This window comes from Chelonia mydas, chromosome 15, assembly GCF_015237465.2.
Source record: "Chelonia mydas isolate rCheMyd1 chromosome 15, rCheMyd1.pri.v2, whole genome shotgun sequence".
Taxonomy (NCBI): domain Eukaryota; kingdom Metazoa; phylum Chordata; order Testudines; family Cheloniidae; genus Chelonia; species Chelonia mydas.
In genome coordinates, this window is record NC_057856.1 from 16718219 (window position 1) to 16741006 (window position 22788).

A 22788-nucleotide genomic window follows, 5' to 3' on the forward strand; every position below is an offset into this window, starting at 1 on the left:
TTAACAAATTAATCATTTTCCACATCTTTATGGGCACGTTGAGATGTTAGACAGACAACTAGAAGGAAACATTTGCTCAGAGACCTTTCAAAATATGAATACACATTTAATTGTAAGTTGCATGTTATAGCATATTAACTCTCTATAATTAGAATGCAAGTAAAATGTAGTGATAAATAAATCCTATTCTCAAACAATAACATACATCTCAGCTGGTAACTGCCGATAAGGAGTGGGAGAAGTGAATACCAAGGATGAGTTTTCATTGGATATATGGAAAATAGCATTCTGTATGGTATTTTTTCTCCTCTTGTATTAATCCAATAGCATCAAGAGCCCAACTGTGAATTCTAACTTTGTGAAACTGAAATTAGGATTCAAGTTCTCTATGGTACCTTATAGCAGTTATAAGAATTATGATGAGAGATGCTCCGCTTTCAACTACATTAAAATGGAACACTACTTGTTAAGCTGAAGGGTGGCAGATATACAATGAGAATGGACCACCTGGAGTTACATGTCCTATTTCCTATTCCCCTATTATATATTTTAATTCTTTTTATTTCTAAACTTAAGGAAAACTGACTGAATTGTAATGAAGAAATGATCAGATTACTCCACACTGAATTTTTTCCCTCCCCCATCTTCTCATTACCCATTCAGAAGAGAATTTTAAATGGCTCATTTATGATACATACTTACAATAATGTTCATTTCATGTATTTTGTGGCTTTAGCTCTCAGCAACATTAGGGATTTTGTATTTCCCTTTTCTTTTTATTTATACATTTTAGGATTACCATTAATGTAGACATGCGTAGACATATATTTTGCAAATACATCAATAAAGAAAAACTCAACTTGTCCATATTAGAAGTCCTCTGTGTCCCTTGGATTAATGAATTAAAGTATTGAAATTTAAGACACAATTGCATTAAAAATAAATTCTCATATATCACAACAGTACATTAGCATGTAACAAACTAAAATAAAAAGAAAGAAGGTGTCAATGTTCCTCCCCCACTCTGAACTCTAGGGTACAGATGTGGGGACCTGCATGAAAACCTCCTAAGCTTACTTTTACCAGCTTAGGTTAAAACTTCCCCAAGGTACAAATTAATTTTATCCTTTGTCCTTGGAATAACCACTGCCACCACCAAACTCTAACTGGGTTTACTGGGAAACGTAGTTTGGACACGTCTTTCCCCCCAAAATCCTCCCAACCCTTGCACCCCACTTCCTGGGAAAGGTTTGGTAAAAATCCTCACCAATTTGCATAGGTGACCACAGACCCAAACCCTTGGATCTGAGAACAATGAAAAAGCATTCAGTTTTCTTACAAGAAGACTTTTAATAGAAATAGAAGTAAATAGAAGTAAAGAAATCACCTCTGTAAAATCAGGATGGTAGATACCTTACAGGGTAATTAGATTCAAAACATAGAGAATCCCTCTAGGCAGAACCTTAAGTTACAAAAAAAGACACACAGACAGAAATAGTCATTCTATTCAGCACAATTCTTTTCTCAGCCATTTAAAGAAATCATAATCTAACGCACACCTAGCTAGATTACTTACTAAAAGTTCTAAGACTCCATTCCTGTTCTATCCCCGGCAAAAGCAGCATACCAACAGACACAGACCCTTTGTTTCTCTCCCTCCTCCCAGCTTTTGAAAGTATCTTGTCTCCTCATTGGTCATTCTGGTCAGGTGCCAGCGAGGTTACCTTTAGCTTCTTAACCCTTACAGGTGAGAGGATTTTTCCTCTGGCCAGGAGGGATTTTAAAGGGGTTTACCCTTCCCTTTATATTTATGACAAAGGTGGGTAAGGTCTTTTCCTGGACCAACTTCTGTTGGATGAAAGAGACAAACTTCTGAGCTACACAGAGCTCTTCAGAATGTAGCTAGACTGTCTGTCTCTCATCCCAACAGAAGTTGGTCCAATAAAAGATATTACCTGACCCCGCCTTGTCTCTCTAATATCCTGGGATAAACATAAAATTAAAAAAATCAGATTAGTAGGTTATTAATGCTGTAACGAAAATGGACTGCGCGTCACCAGGTGTCAGGGTTTTAACGTCATCACTAGCACACAGCAAGGTTACTACAACTGGTTACATTCCACCTTCCCTTCTGGAACACTATTGACAGGATGTGTCCCCTATTTATACCTAACTCATGGAGATACACCTGCTTTTGTAGACACCTGGTGTTTGGGACTGTGCCCAGCTGGGTCACCGGTTTCTGCACATTGTGGGGGTTAGACAGCCAGGGACAACACAGTTGTAGGCATGAAACAGGGTTTTTTCCAGCTCCCAGCAAACATCCCTGGCTCCCAAGGGGACAGTGCACCAACAGCCTCATAACTAGACTAAATCCACAGAGTCCAGATTCCTCCCTACACTAAGTGCCCTCTGTGCAGCTCAGGCAGTGCACATAAAAAGCAGCTGGGGATTCCCCTTTTATCGAGGAATGATTGGATGACAGCACTATACCACACACAGCTGGACCCCTCAGCGGGGGGGTTTGGTGAGGAGTGAAGAGCCTTGGCTAAAATGTGATGTGCTCTGGCAATCTCAGTATAACAGCTCATAGGGGTCCTTACAAACCAGAGCAAGTTAGAGCAGTCCTGAGGAGTTAATTTGCACTGGGGCTGAAACGCTCCTCAGCCAACTCCAGGATTGAGATAGGGAGGCCTGAAAGTTGAGGAAATGTCACCTTTATGGCCCCTATCCACAAGTGTGTAGATCAAAGTTTCCTCTGTGTAGCATGGCCTTCAGCACTAATCCCTAGAGGCAAAGTTCCTCTTGGCTTCTCTTCCGCTCTCACCAGTTCTACCTCCTCTTTCTCTCCTGTCCTTACTTCCTCACAAATACCTATCCTACCTCTGCACCCTTCTTCAGCGGCAACTCACCACCAAGTGTCCCTCAACCATGTCATTCTCAGTCGGCTAATTTCTTGTCGCTGTCATTGGAGAAGCATATCTTCAGGAGATATTTGAACGTGGAGAAGAAAATGACTGAGAGGACTAGACCATGGTAGAAGCTAAAGGAGCAATCTTTAAGCTCATAATTGCAATTCTCTAACCTCTCTATGGGCAGGCACTTGAGTACACTACTTCTTACACTTTAACATTGCACCAGTCCATTCTCTAAAAGGGCTTGCAACCTCAGTTATGCCTTTGATAGAATTATACTTCGAGGACTCTGGTTGTTATTATAGTTTAAGACTCCAGAAACTGTAACAGAATTATGTTATACCACCCCCCATATCATCATATTGATGTATACCTCTCCCCCTTTCACTGTATATCTCATAAAGGGAAGAGGGTCACTTGAAACCAACATGGGATTATTACTTCATATCTTGTCCTCTTCGCCACGCACATCACTCAAATGTACATTTTCAGCAAAACATACAGAGATTTAGTCCCACAGCTCTTTGCTAAGCAAGTTGTGCAGCTAACCTTCTATACTGACACTTTACGTTGATATATCGAATGATTTATACCATGTGGATAAAATCAAAGGGTAGTCAATCTCTGCTCAAAAAGAAAGCCTCTGAACAGAGCTTCTAAAACTACCTCCTTTCAACAGAGCGATAAAAACTAAAGAATACTCCACAGTATCCAGTAGACATAAAAGAGGATTTGTAGGCTGCCTGGACAGTGCGACATTGCAGAGAAAGAGGAGGAAGCTTCACCAGGGCTTAGTGATTACAGATCCAGAAATTTCTGAACTGTGTGCAACAGACATGTACGCAACATGTGGCAAACAGATTTGTAACAGGTACAGATCGTTGATCATTGCCCACACATTTTAGACACAAACACACCTTTATATCTCTAATCAAAGGAGAATTGAAGTCTGTGTTCCTGGGATATGAGAGAGGAAACAGGATAAAATATGGGGCCGGAACTTTGGCTGGGGCAAATCAGTGTATGTCTGTTAAGTTTGATAGAGCTAGGATGATATACACAAGCTGAGAATCTAGCCCACGGTATCTGGGCTCAGCAGAGGTCTCAGCGAAGTCTGAGATGGTTTTCTGTGGTTGAGGCATCGGGCTCCGAGCCCCGTGTGACTTTTCAAAAATGCATGAAGGGGAAAATATTGTTATAGATGAAATAAATCTGACTGCCTGTCCAAATGGATGGGTACTTCAGCTTCTTCTATATGCCAGCGTGACTACCTGGTGAAGAGAATCCAGCTGCTACATATCTGACTGGCTGCATCCTCGCTCCTAGCATCTCTGTGAGACTTCCGTCTCCAGTGCTGTTCATGCAGCAACTTTTCACCAGCATTAGAACGGGTTTTAAAAAAAATAAGAAAATATTTGGGGGGGAAACTCCAGTTACTAAAATCTCGTGAGGAGTCTCCTTGGGCCCAATACAACTCTGCCTTCTTGTTGATTCCTGCTCTTCAGTCCTCCTCAAAAGAGGGCTACAGTAGTATAAATAAGAGAGCTTCAAATGTACACTACACTTCAAAAATATTCATAGTATCCCTTTAAGCCATATTGGAATACACAAAGGACAATATTAATCTTAACAAATAAAGATGCTCTTAGGACACACATAGCTAGGAACGCATCCTAATCTTCTGCTGGCAGCAAAATCTTGAATCCCTTACACGTTAGTATAAGTGCATGACTGATTTCATGTAAAAGCAGCAAAGCACAGAAACAGTACTGTACAGAATCTCACACCTGAATTTGACATCCCTCCCTCCCCCACCTTTCTGCTGAAGGAGAAAGTGACCTGGATTCTCTCTCACATCTCAGAAGTCTTGCATACTGATCTGTAGGCAGGACTAATGGAAGAAGATTTGTATAGCTGTTTAAATATCTCCTTTCCCTAGGAAAACAAAATGGAGGAACACTGAGTAAATGTTAAATAAAAGTAAATACCTACCAGAGTGGAAACTCATCAGATTAGGAATCTGGTCTGCTGGTATGAAAGACTATAGAAAGAAGTGAGGAGGATGTGAGGAATCCATCCTTGATTTAGATATTACTGTAATGACAATCACATAGGCCCCTATATGATATGCAAATCTCAATGTAACATTTAAGTCTGCAGTAACAGGGTTGACTTTCACCACCTCTGGGATAGGTGTGCAGCCCCTGCTATCAGAGCCACACACAAATCATCCTCAACAGCAAGATTTGTAAAGAGGTTAAATGCATGGCACTTAATTTGTATTCTTTCAATGCAAAAAAATCAATGTTGTTTTGAAGAACAGCAACCCCTCTTTTATTCTCCCCTGGCAACCTGAAAGTTCACAGGGCAAGCAGCATGTTTTAGGATAGTTAAACAGGAACACGTGAAAAGGTAGGGACGAAAGGGTCACAGAGACACAAGGTAGGGGACATATCTTTTATCGGCTCAACTTCTGTTGGTGGAAGGGACAAGCATTTGAGCTTCGCAGAGCTCTTCCTTGGGTCTGGAGAACGTAACCAGAGAGTTATAATACACAATCTGTTTTAGTAAAACTCCTGTTTCCAAAATGACTGCTGGTGTCAGCCATCTTGCTGAAAAGCAGTATTGTTTGTTATCATGTAGAGCTGTCCAAGAAGCATGAGAGCAGAATGTTAGGGAATAACACAGTCACCATCGTACTTCAGTGCTGGTTCATCTCTCATGAAAAATACTTTGTTTAAAGTGCCCTTGTACCTCTCTGAGGGGAGAAGATATTTTTTGTGAAGTTAAAAATTGTTTTTCTTTTTTGATGCACTCCAAGGAATACTTTGGTTTTTGGCATAGGTATGGCATATGGGGCACTCATTTGTTGCACTGTTTCTTTGGGAGAATCACCCAGACCTGAACAAGAGTTGAAGCTATTGGCGTCATTGTGCCTGGGACAATGCATGAGTTCTGCCAACCACCACCTAGTTTAGGCTACTGTCTTTCTGCTTCTCTGAACAATTTTAGCTTAAATTAGTCTTGCTTAATTCTTCTTGCTTGACTGGTGAGGAATGTATCATTAGCTCCATTACTTCTACCAGCACAACGTAGGTGGCTAAGTTCCAGGCCTGGGCTGATAAGTTGCCATGACTGTTTTGCAAGGCTGGGTTTAATGTTCCACCCATCAGCTCTGAGACTCAATCCCAGTCCACAATCCTGTCAGATGTTTGCCAAAGATGACCGGTAATTATTAAGAACACATGTAGTAAATTGTTCTGAATTTCTGTGTGTACTTTTATTGCAGAATGTCCCAAATGGCAAGTGCTACCTTCAGCACATAACTCATTTCAAGCCAACCCCTTTTTTCCCATTTCAGACAGAGATGTGATGAATTCCACATTTCACTCCTCATTGAATCCCAAGCAATTTAACTGAGATTTAGGGAGTATGGATCCTAATAACCCAAAGAAAGTGAAAAGGAACCTGTGATGCAAAAGAGGTCCTGGAGCCAGATGGGGTGAGCAGGATAGAGTCAGTCAGCAGGAGGTGGCATAGGACACAAGGAAGCCGGTGGGAACTGGCTGGCTGTGGAGAGGTCACTGATATTAAAGAAGGTTACCCAATAGTAGCAGAGGGCAGTAAGGTCAGGATCTGAGCAGCCTGAAGTCAGGTGATGGTAAGAAACCTAAGGCCCAAGGGTGAGAACAGGAGGTCTCTTTGAAGGGGAAGGCTGGCAGGGGACAGCTATCCAGCGTGGGCAGGAATGGAAGAGAAGAGCCACTTCAGAGGCACTGCAGCATGTAAATACTGGGGTAGTCCCAACAGAATACAGCTTCAGCAGCAGTGGCTGCCCTATGTGGCAGAGGCCCTTTTATCTATTCAAAATCTATATTGTTTTTTAAATCGGTCAAATACTGGCAAATGACTGTACAGCAGCCAAGAGCTGTAACAGGGAGTTTAGTCTGTGCTCTGGAGAAACCTACATAGTGTAGACACAATCAAGAAAGCTCACAGTTGCCTTCCTCACTCTCAAGTCGTAATTCTTTGATTTAAGGAGCTCCCCGTGATAACCAAGGATGGAATAACCAGCAGCATGGTTTAACAATGTTGCCATCACACCTTAAGTGAATGGTCCAATGGCCGGCTGGATGGAAGAGAGGGGTATTTGCCCTATTAACATAACTGATGGGGTCCTCCTCCAGCAGGCTGGAAGGAAAGAGGTCATTGCCCCTTTAAGGCCACCCTCTCCAGCTCACAGCAGGGGAGTAAAAGGGGAAAGAGACTTTACCTGTGCTGACTGGGGAGGAGCAGGAAGCTGCACAGCTAGACTGGGGCTGGGGGTACTCCCCAAACTGAGCAGAAGAGAGGGGGTATTTACAGGAACTACACAGGGCATAAAGCCCTCTTTCACCTTGAGTGGCCTGGCAGCACCCATCTTCCCACCCTCAGAAGCAGTTAAAGGACTGGGTTTCATCATGACCATGTATGGGCATTACAATAGTCACCCCTTTTCTTGGGGTCTGGGAAGGAATTTTTCCCTCACTGCCAGATTGGCCAAGGCAAAGAGGTTTTGGGACCTGGTGGGATGGGGCAAGTGGCTTAGGCTATAAATGTCACAACTTATGTAAAGCTTGTGACAGATGTGCAGTGCAGGTACTTATTATGGAACGGATAAGGTGATCTGATAAAACTGATTGGTAAAAGAAGCATCCATTAAAATTGCTGAGGAATTCAAGGGGGTTCAAGGTGCCTATATCTGGTATGGCAGGGAGTCAACCACCCTCCTTTCTAGGCCCCTTAACCCTCATACGAGGGGAGAGTGGGGCAGGGTTACAGCAGCAGGATGGCTGGGACCAGACTGGAAAGAGGGAGGGCTCACAGCAGCCACCCATGTATCTGGGAAGGATTCTGGAAATGACGACAACCTGCACTGTACAATTTATTTGCTGGGTACTCCCATATATTCAAGATAATAAAGGTGCCTCCTAATTTAAACCACATCCACTGCCTCTTGTCCTTCCAGCATAGCTGGACAAAGTTCAGTTGCAGCTGTGAGGTTTGCCCTTTGCTATTTGGGGCATTCAGCCCATAAAAATACATGAACTACTTAAAATATTTGCTGGTTACCTTTAATATGACCTAGTTATGGGAGCCTTGTTTTGTTCTTCTGTAACACTGAGCTGCTCCAAAACATGCTGCAAGAGAATACTGGAATGGCTGGTGGCTACTTAGCTTCAAAATTATTTTTCCATTTTTTGCTCTGAGAGAAGGATAAGAGGCTCTGCTTGTCCTACCATGTGCATCCGTTGCCATGTGAAAAGAATCTCTGAATTACTTTGTGTAAAAATGGAAGGCCTCTGTATCCATTAGGTGTACAGAATAATGTAAAACTATGCCCACTGTCTACATCAACCCCATTCCAAAAGTATTGGTGTCGGTGAGTTTTGTTGTGAACTCACTTTTCATCAAACCATAGTGAAATACATTTTCTAGTTCCCTTCATTCAGAGCCAAGAGGTAAGGGACCTATAATTCCTTCCTAAGGAAATGACAGAAGGCAATAAGCAAATGTACAACTTTAATTTATACCTTAGACTCGGTTGTAAAGCCTTAAGGTTGCATGTAACTAGGCTATGTCTCTGCTACTAAAATCTATGCATAATTTATTTATATTACAAGCTAAACATCAGGAACTGTCAGGCAGAACTCTAACAGCTCTTCACTAGCAGGAATTAAACACTGTACTCATCATATAAGCCCCAGGACAGCCATATGCTATGATCCTATACAGCACCAATAAGCTAATTAAGAAACTGCCTTAGCTTTCTCCTCTTTATTATACTTCCTTAGAAGTCTAATTGTTGTTTTTTGAACCTGCACTCTACAGATAAACCTCACCCTCTTTCAAGTTTGTTCAGTGTTTGCTGTCCCTAAAGAGAAAGTTGCCTGGAAAAGTTGTTTTAATGTCGTCAGTTCAATTTTCCTCACTTTTTGAAGTTATTTCCCTGAGGAAAGTGCAGGTCAAAATGTACCTGCTTCTCAGCAAAGTCTGATATATATTTTCTGAACTCCATTTTGTACTACACTGACTGAAACGCAAGGTCAGGCAACTAACCCAATGCCTCACAGTCAGTAGCATGTGTGAAGATGAGGAGATGGCAACAGTGGTGTGGGACATAATAATTCAGTGGCATTTTGTGTCACTCAGACACCACTCTTCTGTGTGACTGTAATGCAGTGATATGTTTTGAAAGAGGCCCTGTCCTGGGCTAAAAGGATGCCAGCTGAAATATGCTGTCATAGTGATATAGGGGAATGGGGTGATACATGGAGAAAGATCATCCAAAGGGCTTTGTCAGAGAATCCCATTTCAGAGAGGGGGAACATCTTGGAGATTTTCCTAGCACTCAGGCTGGAGTTATGGAAGGTTGTTTCTCTGTATAAAATGTAGACTACTTACTTAAGCTTAATTATTAATTTACTGTCATTTTAAGAAAGCCTGCATCTGAAAACCTTCATCTAAATACCTTCTCTATCCTGTCATGCTTCAACAGGCAAATTACTCAATGTTCCCCTGACACAGGCCAATGGCACCTTGACAGTACTGCAGTGATCTCCCCAACGTCTCACCTCCCGTGCCCTTTCCTTCACCAGACAAAACTATTTAGAAGAAGCTCACACAACCACCTCTCTCAAATCCAAGATTTACGCTTTGCTGCCTTTCCACTTCTGTCAGTCTGAGTTCAATGCTGCCTCATGTAGGTGGGAGGGCGGACAGGGGAAATATAATGCTACTGTTATCATGTATTTATCATCATGCTTGCAGGATTGGAAGACAGATAAAGCTTGAAAGTAATTCATTTTGATAACTAATTCCCAGTCACTTTTCTTTGGAGAAAAGATACAAATTAATCATTAATAGGCACAGAGGGTATAACTGGTGCATTGTGACATAGCTTTTTCCCCCTCCTTCCTTGGAATTCAACATTCAGAGACATCAGGCTCTGGAAACAGTAACAGAATGGGGCCATCTGGGTGACTGAGCATGGTCCCCCACCGCCAGGAATGGGAACACAGCATGCTCAGCCTCTGGCAAGACAAACCTCCTGTGACATTCTAGCACCTATCCCCTTAGTTGGCCAATGCTGCAGTGTTGCCAAACTCCCAGGGGGCGGGGGGCGAGTAAGAGAAATGATGTGATCTTAGAAGAATCCTTCCCCGAAACAAAAAATAAGATAAAATAACTAGTTAGGACAACCACATTCTAGATGGTCCCCTGGTGAAAACATACTTCACTAGGCAGCAAAAGCCAAGCTATACAGTGGTCTCAAAGGGATAGGAGAACAGCCTAGTTTCCAAAATGGCTACACATTAGCTTTCCCATACAGGAAACCTCAAGTTGAATTGATCCCAACTCCTCGTTATACAACATTACCTGTATAGGCCAAGCTTCCTCATTTAGTGGGGATGATCCTTGTTACTTTTCCAACAGAACAATTGGAGCAGGGTTTTCCTTTTGCACAGGTGGAGAGAGAAAAGAACCAACTCTTTCTTATTCATTAGTGCCACCATGACTTGGTAACTAGTGATCTCTGATCAGAGCTTTTCTACAGATCCACACTGCAAAGCATCATGCTGGACCTAACTCCCCTCTGTGGAAGACTAGAGATCACCACAGAGCTTTGTAGCTCAGTATGTTCCCCACGCCAAGAAAATGAGTATAGGAAAGAGTTAAGGCAATGGTATAGGGTTCACAGATTTTATTCTGCACTACTACTACTCTTGCACTTGTTGGTCCAAATGGTAATGAATTAATTCTGCTGGGCAAGCTTCATGTACTACAGCATGTTCTGGCTTCTCAAGGAAGACTGTTAAACGGTCACATACTAAATATACACCTGGAACAAAATATATCCACAATACAGAAACTTATGACATTCCGCTGAGCCCCTTTTTTCTCAGCACCATCTGAAACAGTGTACAAGGATTAGAGTATTTTTTACACACACTCCCATATTTGTTTGTGTATTTTGATTCCAAAGGAGGGAGCTATTAACATTTACCTACTTTGGGTACTTGTACAGCCCCCATCACCATAGTATCCTAGTGCCTCATAATCTTTAATGTGACAGAGTACTTCCCTATTTCTCCCCATTTACAGATGTGGAACTGAGGCAGAAAGACACTACTAGATTTGCCCAGGGTCATACAGGATGTTTGTGGTGGAGCAGGAACTAAACCTGGATCTTCTACAGCCCAGGCTAGTGCTTTAACCACTGGACCATCCTTCCTCCATAACTTCATGGTGAACAGCCATTCTGTGCAAGATTGTTTTGCAGAGAATTCATTTTTTGGTGCAAGTCAAGTAGGCAGGGTCTCTCTTTATGCACTTGTACATCCATGGCCAGGATTTGAATCCTGGGGCTGTTTGTGAGCAGGAGTCTCTATGTAGTAGAAGGATTGACAAGAAAAGCTGCAGATGGTAACCTGGAAAAGTAGCACTTTTCATCTATTTAGTATGCAAGTGAACTAATTTAAATATTTGTTGACAGCAGGTCAGTTTAGCACAAGATCCATGCTATAAAATCAGCAATTTAGGAACTAAATTTTATCCTTTTCCCCCTTCAAAACTGAAAAAAATCTGCAAGGTGCAAGAGAGAATGAATGGTAATTTAAATAGAGGGGGATGGTAATTAAGCACAGTATTAATTAAATTTTTTAAAGCAGTTAAAAGCCTGGTTGCTTCTATAAGACTCAGAGTCATGATGTATAACTGTACAGGAAATGAAAAGGAAGTCTGATTGTGACAGCCCTCTCTGACCGAAAGGTCTCACATTTCTACTCCTGACCAAGAGCAAACAGCATATTATCTGAACAAGCCAAAGAGAAACAATTCAGCACAAACATGGAGAAACACAGAAAGTCTCTGGCACTGAGTTAACGAGTGCACGGTAACCTAAATTCCATCTCTCTCCTGGAATGATTCCATTAAGTGTACCCTTTCTCTAATGAGCCTTAATGTCTTAGTCAAAGCTGAAGGAAGGATTGCTAAATGGCCTTTTTAAGATCCATCAAGTCAGAACATTATTTAAACTGGATTATAGTATAGTTTAAAAGCAAATGTTTCTGGATTGAAAATCCAGGCAGGAATTAAATAATAAAGAGACAGACAGTAATTAAAAAAGAGACATCTCCTTTTCCACACACCTAAAAGAATAAATCAGTTTGAGGACATCAAATGTGCACACCAAATAATAAGAGAACCACCTGTGAAATAAGAGAACCACCTGTGTTTATTACGGATTCTATTGGCAAGTTCCCTTCTTCCTTCCTAGTCCCAATTCTCCAGCCCCACATATCAGAATAGTTTCAGAACAACTTTTGGGGGGAGGAGAGCTGTACATTGTTTACTGCAGCTAGGAAAAGGACAGAAACAAATCAGTGGTTTGCTGGTTTATGGGCATATCAGGCTGAAGTTGCTTAAAGAGGGAGGCTCGCAATGGGCTGGTATTCTATTTCGGTGTTCTACAGCTCAGATCATCAAGCATGTTGTTTAAGAAAGCTGGAGGTACTCATTCACAAACAGCACTTTAATAATATAGATATACCCTGTGTGACACTCAAATTCCTTAAACTTGAGATACAGCCTCTGAAGGTCAAGAGTCCAGCAAAAACACTCCTGGAAAAAAATTAAGCACATCATGCATTCCCAGATTTTCAACACTCTCTTATCCTGGTGGCCATGTTGAGAGAGAAAAGGAACTGCCAAATTTTGTGCTACTTCCTGATTAGTATCAAAAGGCTTACGACTATTCTGATCTGTCAGATGATCACCCTTCTCTCAGGAATCAGATATAGGATCTGACCCAATAAATGAAGCTTGACAAGGAAAGGGGCCATTATCATTCCTTGGACCAGGAGGAAGATTAACAAAACAGAATTGAAAATCAGCATCATCTCCACAAATTCATGAATATTTGACCTAGTTTCCTGGTGAAATAGACAGCATGCAGCAACCCCAGTTACTGGCCTCAGTGTTGTAACTGTCAAATTTTGCATTAACAAAATGAAATCTGAGGTTTTCCTTCTAGTCATTCGAAAACGTAACTGTTGGCAGGTTGCATACAGAGTCAAGGTGGAGTGGCTAGGATTAGGTGATGGATGGAAGATGCTGTTCATATTTCAGTCTAATATTGGGATACAAACAATATGAACATGCCCCATGAATGTAAAAGAGCCCCCCAAAACAACAAATACCTGTTGTCAAAGTCAACAAGTGTTGATGGGAAGCCCTGTCTTCCTCTGGTCCCTACTTGGCATTCAAGATCTTGAGTATTCCCTAGTAGCTCAGAGTAGTGTTTCATCTGATTATGGGCTGTTCAGAAATTGTGAGACTCATGGCAGGGAAGAGACAGGACTTTGGTGAAACTAATATCAAGTGGCTTCTCCATTTAGGCTTCTGGACAGAGAGGGACATTATAGTTCTCACTGGTCTCAAGTTGCCAGTTATCATATCCTGTGTTTCTTAGCACCATCATTTGGGTTTTCTTAAACTCTGACTTAGATTTAGCAGTTACGGAATGGATTGCTGAATACAATTCCTTACAGCAATCCTGGCTAACATCAACATCAAGCTTCATTTAAGCATTCCTGCCAGCTTGGTGAATGGGAGATCTAGCGCTAAATCATAAGGTGCCTTTTTCTTTTTTTTTAAACTTAGAAGTAGGTACCATGTGCTGCGAGGCCTAAATAAAAAGCAGCTCCAGCACTGGAATCACAGGGACAGTGTAGCTATCTCAGCTGAGACACTAGCTCTAAACACTGGTATTCAACCATAGTATCCTTCCTTCCCTCACACAATGCACATAGCATGCACAATATCCCTTGTAATATCACCAATCCCCCAGCCTCTCCATCTGTGGATCAGTGCAAGGTAAACAAGATCAGCAAAAGCATGGACTAACATAGCAGCAATTCTCATAGTGAAGCAAGGAGTTTGATGGAAAGCCACCCACACTTGTTGGTAAATTTCATTAACATTCCTGAAAAATACTGAAATGAAAGCAGCTGTGCATGTGTAATGCGCATGCTGTGCACTGGCACTGCTGAGCCCAAGTGATCTTAATTACTTTTAAAAACTCAGTCAAAATAGTTGCTCATTTCTCAGTTCTTTATTCAGAGAGCAGTGCAGTGTTCCTTTCAGAATCACCTGCAGAGAAGACAAGGTGGGCTTGGCAAACGATCAAGAGGACTAACCTCCAAAGTACAAATCAGATCATGCATTTTTGCAAATGGTAAATGTGTTACAGTTTGTAATTAGCTCCATTCACCAAAAATTGAATTTCTATGACTAACTGCTGCCTCAACACAAGAGCAGGCAAAGGGGCTTTAACATGGAAGTCAAACAGATGACTGAAGAGTAAGTCAGCTAAAACACAATTTATTGATGGCGTTAGCCATCTTATGTTGGTGATACATTTAATGACGAGCTGCAGAGTGTTTTATTAAAGATGCCAACAGATTTCCAAACACCCATTAGAACACTTTGTTCTTATCTAGCCCTTTTTACGCATGGATCTCATAGCACTTTATAGAAGATAGGTATCATTACCCACATAATACAGAATGGGAACCCCAGAGCCTGGAAAGAGCCCACATCTCCTTACACCCAATCCTTTGCTCTATGTATGGATCATCCTGCCTCTCCTTTAATGCCTCCAGATAGCAATGGGATAAAAATGGTTATATTATCACAACAATTCTCCTCTCTCCACACAATGGCTACGCATTCCAATACCAATTTTATAAAACAAAAAGATTGATAAATTGCCTTCTTTAACGGTTCCAGATTTTTCCCCATTTACCTGAACAAATTCTCTGGATCACATACTCAATTTTCTCTGAAGACTAGCTCTCTCTGAATTAAAAAAAAAGGATAGACAGATATTGGCCCCTCTCACCCCAGTAGTGACAGAAGAAAGACTGTAGACATGAGGATTGCAATAGATTTGCATGCACAGCTCCCGCAGTAGGCACCACATATGTTTATTAGCAAGTGCCATCACAATGTAATTCAAGTCATTTCTTAAAACAGGATCACTTTAGTGATCTAAAAAGTGAGGTGGAATTCTGCAGCTAGCAGATTTTAACACGACACTAGTTCTGTATGCCCACATTCATTATGCTGAAGAAAGCTGGGTCCTGTAAATAAAATTTTTGCTCTTTTTCCTCCAAAAGCAGCACCTTAATTTAAAAAAAAAAAAAAACAACAACACAGACTGGGAATGCAGATATTCAAGCAGATCAGAGCATTGCGGGTGCTAATAGAAAATTTATGACATGGATCATGTTAATCTATTAACAATCAGTTTTTTGTTTGCAATCATTAGAGAATCTCATACTATTCAGATAATCCTTTTATCCTCACCATAACTAATTTCCTCTTGCAAAACCATTAGAAAGTGAGGCACTGCTAAGGAAAAATTATGATGTCTGGATCCTACTCAAAGGACCTCCATCTTCAGTGGGACTGCAAATAAGTTCAGTAATGGGCCCTTTCAGAACACTTTTCATTACTTTCTGCATTCATGAAGTTACTCATGGGAATAGTTAGTAAAATTTAGAGACTGCAAGCCCAAGGAACGGAAATGAACCAACTTTCTGAAGATATATTAATCAGTAGAAATCTGACAGAAGTACACTTCAGTGCACCAGAAGGTGCAATACGGAATCTTTATTAGTTTTGTTTGAACTATTAGACCTCACCATAACACTGAAGAATTTAACAGTGTATATACACTGTTTAATCTTTTATAGACTATTTACAAAAACCTCAAGGAAAAACATATAAAATGAAAGTCAGTCACTCTATACAGAACGTCGGTACCTTAGATCTTCACAGGCTGTGCTGAGGGCTCTTTCAGACCCTGTGTTCTAACACGCACTGTCCAGTTGTGGAGGAGTTCAGAAATGCAAATACCACCTAATCAAAGGTCTTTTTTTTTTTTTTTTACTGTAAACTGGTTCTTAAATGCTCAGCAGGCAAACTGTATCTAAAGCTAACACCTATGAATTACATTGAATGTGCATCTCTGACAGGTTCATAATATATATCCTACAGCTCCTCACTCGCTGCAATTTGAAATCAAGTTAGTCAATATCTTCACCTGGGGTGCTTGCAGATAAATCTGAATCAGAAGTCTTCTAGATTTAGCTTAAATCAATAAAAAAGCGTTAACACTGATATCATGCATTTCCTCACCAGTTGGGAATAAAAGTCCACTTGTGCAGGAAGAGCTTCAAAGAACTGAATCATTTAGAAAACTTGTCATAAAAAAACCTCTCAAATGGGCAGCTAAGGAAAGGACTTGACAAGTGACCAGAATCAGCCTATTGATCCCAGCACAGCTGATTAAAGCTGGATTCCTAGCACTTATGACTATGCTTGCAATGGCATATTTTCTTCTTGGGACATAACTTGGGAAGTCACCGTTCTACTAAGCATTGCCCCCACTAAGGGAAAGGTTAACATTTATATATATAATGTTCCATCTTACACAAATGACCAACCACTCTCACAAATGCGACTGGAATGTCAGCACTTACAAGGCTCTAGTACAAGAGAATCTGTGGCAAAACGAGAGCCTCCCATATTGCCACACTGAGCTCCTAAGTGCACCTATGCAAAAGAGATGCAGGATATTTGATTTCAAAGTCAGGGTAAATAAACCACTTTTTTAAACATACGCTAAGATGCTATAAACAGAAGCACAATCCATGCTCCCATCTTACCGCAAGCAGCCAGATGTGTTCTTGAAGACCGTGGTCCATTCAGCATCCCGAGGCTTAGAGTCCTCATTCGGCTCGCTCTCCCATCCGGAATGGGGGATAATCACCTCATTTGTCAGAGTCTGAAGGCCATGGTTAATGATCACCATCTTTAGGGGTTCATAGGATGACAAGTTCCAAAGAGTGCCTTAGAGAGAAACAATGATTATTAGCCAAGTTAGAGTAGTTTACAGGTACTGCTCATGCAGACTAGCATTTCCAAAAGATTAAAATCATAAAACAATATGAACCAAGGAAATTACTCACCTGACAACATTTCTGAGAATCCAATATAACCACATGGTTCGGACTCACTCAGCAATTATCAAAACAGAAAGCGATACCACCTTTCTAAACGCAGTTATATTTAAAACAGGTAGAGTGGTTGAAACTGCTGAGCCATATAATATACAGGAGGCATATGACAGGTGTTCATTCATCATCAACATAAACTAGAAGTGTAAAGATTCAATATGATAGTATTCATTCTGAACAGAGTGTTAATATAATTAAACTTGCAAATCTACTTAGGAGAAAAAAAACCCCACCCCAGTGCAGAGGGCACTGCAAGGTCAATGCATCTCATAAAACCTCAAAATAGGGCTTAAACTGGATTTAAGGGGCACATAGCCCCGGTGTCGACTCTCTACACAGGACTGAATTTCACCCCAGACTTTTTGCATTCCATATTTACTTTCATATTATTCACTATGTCACAGGCACATACGGTGCAGTGAGGGCGTTATTCCTAGAGGAGACTGAGCACCCACAACCCTCTTTGTCTTATCACCTCACCTTGATTTTGAATCACAGCTGTAGAAAGAAGGTGAACACCAAATCAAAGCAGCAGAAGTCACAAATGTAGGTTTTACGCGGTAAACAATGCAAAATATCTTCGGGCTAATCTACACTTAAAAGTTTTAACAATGTAACTCTGTCAATTAGGGGTGTGATTTTTTGCCAACAGTTATGCTGGTAAAAACCCTACAGGATGCTGTTACACTAATATATAGGTACCTATGCCAGTACAGTTTATTTCAGTTCCTGAACTAGAATAAGCTGCACCAGCATAAGCCCTTTGACACTGGTATAACAGCATCTACATTCAGGGGAATAGGGGGTGTTTCTGCTTGAACTGGCCCACATAGATCAAGTGGCAGAACTGTGAAGAGGAGATTAGCCCTTAAAAATGGTTCATGGAAACATTCAGCACTGTACAAGGCAAAACATTTAGGCACCAGTGATTTCAACTGAAAAACGAGAGATCCAAGAAACAAATGGATTCTAGATTTACTTTTTTTTTTTTTTTAAATGGATAATAATTTAGACTTTCCCTTGAAATCAGAGGGTGAAGTACATTTTTGTAACCATCAGCTGGTTTCTGCTAATAAAGGGAAGTAATATAGCCTTCACAAAGCTGACTAATTCAAGAAAGGCAAACAAAAACCTTCTTCTGTTTGCCTCATGCTTTCAGCAGAATAACATCTCCAAACCAAAGGACAAAGTTGAAATCTAATAGGAAAGTTTTTGCTTAAACATTCCATATCCCAGACATTGCCAGGCAAACTTATGCAGAAGTATAAATATCCTTCCAAATCTCAGTTTTACAAAGGCTATTCCTTATCGAATGGGGACTAAAATGGAACCTTCATTTCATAGATACAGAAATTATTAATCCTACTTGGTAACATTTCAAAACTATAAATAAGCAAATATGTGGAGAGAAATAGGTACACCACTTTCATTTCCACTGAAATGCATGAGAATGAAGGAGATTTTTGCAAGGACTGAATGGAAAAATGATAGAGACTTTCCTAAATATCCAGAGACTCTTTCCTAATAATATGTACTATTAATATGTATCCAACGTGCATCATTAGGTTTACACATTTTTGCAAACTAATAACTTAAGTTGCAGATATTTGTCTTTAAACACTTTATGTTTAAAAAACCCACAAGGAACAATAAATGGTCATGTCTGGACTTTTGTTTCAGTCACACATATCGATCTCTCAAAGTTTCACGGTTACAATGCCTGCAATTTTTCTCCCCCAAAACTCCTTTTTAAACTATCTACCAGATATTGACTCACCAGACCCAATTGCCCAGTTATACTGGTGTTAATCAGGAGTAATGCCACTGAAGTCAGTGAGTTCTACCAGTGCAAAAGAGGAGGTTACTCACCCTGTGCAGTAACTGACGTTCTTCGAGATGAGTGTCCCTGTGGGTGCTCCACTCCAGGTGTTGGTGCGTCCCTGCGCCTTCGCTTGGAGATTTTTACAGCAGTACTCGTACCGGTTGCACATGCGCAGAGCTTGCATTCCCACTCTGAGTGTACCTTAATAGTACGCATGTGCGACCGGTCTCCTCAGTTCCTTCTCTACAACAGAGGCTACCCCAACTCTGAAGTAGAGGGGGAGGAGGATGGGTAGTGGAGCACCCACAGGGACACTCATCTCGAAGAACGTCAGTTACTACACAGGGTGAGTAACCTCCTCCTCTTCTTCGAGAGCTGTCCCTGTGGGTGATTCACTCCAGGTGACTTAAAAGCAGTGTCTCTCAAGGAGATAGGGACTTCAGATTGGGTAGAAATGCAGTAGATTAAACAGCTCTCCCTAATCGTGTGTCCGAGAGAGGGCCCTGAGTAAGGGAATAGTGCTTAACAAAAGTGTGTTCAGAAGACCAAGTGGCTGCTTTATAGATGTCAGTCAGGGGAACTTTGCGTAGCAAAGCCACAGAGGTAGCCATCAATCTAGTGGAGAGAGTTCTGATGTCTGCTGGAGGCACAACTTTCCGTATCTGATAACGGAGTCGGATACAGTCAGAAATCCATTTTGAAAGTCTCTGGGTCGAAATAAGTGTACCTCTGGATCGCTCCGCGATAGAGACAAAGAGTCTAGAAGAATTCCTAAAGGGCTTGGTTCTACGAAAATAGAAGGACAAAGCCCTGTGTACGTCTAGGATATGCATTGTGGATTCAAAAGAGTTCACATGTGGTTTAGGAAAGCAGGTCAGCAGGTGTATCAGTTCATTGATGTGGAATGACGAATGGACCTTTGGAAGAAATTTGGGGTTTAATCGAAGGGTAACTTTGTTCTTAAAAAATAGGGTATATGGTGTGTCTGCCATGAGAGCTGCTATTTCTCCTGCCCGTCTGGCAGAAGTGATTGCCACTAAGAATGCTGTTTTTTAGAAAGGTGTAAGAGGGAGCAAGTGGCTAGGGGTTTGAATGGTTGTTGAGTTAAGCAAGATAATACTAAGTGAAGGTCCCATGGAGGGGTAGGAGGTCTAACTTCTGGGTATAGGGATTGAAGTCCTTTGGGAAAACGTTTAGTGATCGGATGAGCAAACTGTCAATTTATTGTGGAAAGTTGTAATAGCAGCTAGGTGGACTTTGATGGAGCTAAAAGAAAGTCCAGATTGTTTGAGGTCTAACAGGTAGTCAAGTATAAGAGGAAGAGGTGCAGATATAGGAGAAAGAGGAGACATTAGTTGAGCACCATTGGGTAAATCACTTCCACTTTTGGAGATAGGTGGTGCGAGTAGATTGTGTTCTGCTATGTAGGAGAACTCTTTGAATTTCATCAGAGCATGCTAGTTCATTTTGGGAGAACCATGTAGGAACCAATATTTGAGGTGAAGCATGGACAGGTTGGGGTGGAGAAATTGGCCGTGTTGCTGCGAAAGGAGGTTCGGAATGAGAGGCAACAAGATTGGTAGTCGAGTTGACATCTTGGTGAGGAATGGGAACTACGGCTGTCGGGGCCATGCTGGGGCAATCAGAATCACCTTGGCACGATCTGTTCGTATTTTTTGTCAGAACTCTGTGGAGAATCGGGATCGGGGGAAAAGCATAGAGTAAGTTCTGGTGCCACAGAATCATAAATGCATCTCCCAGGTAGTGTTTGCCCTGTCCTGCTCTGGAGCAAAATCCGGGGCATTTCGTGTTTTCCACAGTTGCAAAGAGGTCTATGGTTGGGTAGCCTCAAATGCGGAATACGTTGGTGATGATTGTTTTGTTTATCTCCCATTTGTGGTCCCAGGGAAAGTGTCTGCTTAATTCATCCACTGTGGTATTCATAGCTCCAGAAAGGTAGGCGGCTGATGTCTGGATATTGTTCGCAAGGCACCAGTTCGAGTTTCATAGCTTCTGTGCAAAGCGAATGAGAGCGAGCTCCTCCCTGCCTGTTTACATAGAACATGCAGGCAATGTTGTCTGTCATACTCCGGAACCAACATGTACGGATAAACGGGAGGAAGTAACTGCAGGCATTGCTTATAGCTCAAAGTTCCAGGATGTTTATGTGCAGGGAGGTTTCTGTTGGAGACCATAGCCCCTGGGTGATGTAACAGGTGAGCACCCCATCCTGTGAGGGATGCATCAGTGATGGATGGAGCCTCCTGGAGAACGGGGACTCCAGAGCAGAGGCTGGAGGGAACTGTCCACCATAGGAGACAGTCTCTGACTCAGAAAGGTATGGATAGGGGTTTGTTTAGGGTATGCACATTGGGTCTGTAAGCCATGGCCAGGTGAGCTTGGAAGCACCTCATGTAGAGTCGTGCATTTTGGGCCACAAAAGTGCATGAGGCCGCGTGACCTAGTAGTTGTAAACAAACAGTCTCGAGCGGTGACCTGAGGACTGTTGCAAAGTTTTGTTGCCAGCTGCTTTATGGTGTTGAAGCGATCGGACGGGAGAGATGCTATTCCCGTCCGGGAATCGAGGTGTGTTCTGATGAACTCCAGGTGCTGGGTAGGAATTAATGTGGATTTGTTGTTGTTTATTTGTAGGCTGAGGGATAGGAAACAATCGACGGCGAGTTGCGTGAATCGAAGCACTTCGTCAAGCGTTGAGGCTTTGAGAAGGCAGTCGTCCAGGTAAGGAAATATTATGACTCTTTGCTTCCTGAGGTTGGCAGTAACTATGGCCAGGAGCTTGGAAAAAACACGGGGGGCACTGGATAGGCCGAAGGGTAGTACCCTGTATTGAAAATGCGTCAAGCCGAGGGTGAAACGAAGGAAGCGTCTGTGGGCTGGATGTATTGTCACATGAAAACAGGCGTCCTGTAGGTTGAGGGCTGAAAACCAATCGCCCTGCTCCAACGCTGGGATTATGGTGGCGAGGGTTACCACTTTGAACTCTTGCTTCTTGATAAAATTGTTGAGCCACCCGAGGTCAAGGATCGGTCGCCATCCCCCGGTTTTCTTTTCTGTTAAGAAATAATGGGAGTAAAACCCCTTCCCTTCAGGCACAAGGTCCACTGCTCCCAATAGAAGGAGATGGTGCACTTCTTGCAGGAGCAGTTGCTTGTGAGAGGGGTCCCTGAAGAGGGATGGGGAGGGAGCGTGGGTAGGAGGCATGGATAGGAAGGGGATGGAATAGCCAAGTGCGATGACCTCTAAAATCCACTTGTCAGTGGTAATGTTGTGCCATTGATGGAAGAATGGTCGTAGGCGGTGTCCAAAAGTAGGGACAGGGGGTGTAAGTGCTGAAGTGGGAACATGGTTTTTGAAACCCTCAACCAAGGCTTCAAATCTGCTTGTTAGTCGGAGGGGGTTGAGACAGCGCCGTGGAACTGGGGCGGCAACTCTGGTATCTGGGTCTCTGGTGTTGTTGGTCATGGGATCTCTGGAAGTGCTGGGTATACATGGGGTAGTGTGGATGTTGGTAAGCTGCAGGCGGGTTTTGCGCGGTATCTATATTGTTGCCTTCTGGTCGTAGGGGTTTGCATTCCTAAGGACCAGAGAGCTGCCCTTGAATCCTTCACTGGGTGAAGGACGTCGTTCGTTGTGGAGGCAAAGAGTTTGTCGCTCTCAAATTGAAGGTCTTCAATAGTAGTGTGGACCTCTAGAGGAAACGAAGAGGAAGAGAGCCATGAACCTCGGCGCATGACTACTGCTGTAGCTGTAGATCTTGCTGCAGTGTTGGCCGCATTGAGGGCCGCCTGAAGAGCGGTTTGTGATATGATTTGTCCCTCAGAGACTAAAGCAGTGAATTGTTGTTTCTTTGCTTCTGGAATGTCCTCAATGAAGTCCATGCATTTGTTGTAATTTTTGTGATCAT

The 22788-nt window shown here is 42.1% G+C and overlaps 1 protein-coding gene across 17 annotated transcripts in view; it reads right to left on the minus strand.

Moving 5' to 3' along the window:
• ARVCF (ARVCF delta catenin family member) overlaps nucleotides 1-22788 on the minus strand; it is a 448905-nt gene that overhangs the window by 81991 nt on the left and 344126 nt on the right. For all 17 annotated transcript variants that reach the window (XM_037879234.2, XM_043529834.1, XM_037879232.2 and 14 more), the window contains one exon: nucleotides 16691-16874. In XM_037879234.2, the coding sequence (XP_037735162.1) occupies nucleotides 16691-16874 (184 nt within the window). The remainder of the gene's footprint in view (nucleotides 1-16690; nucleotides 16875-22788) is intronic.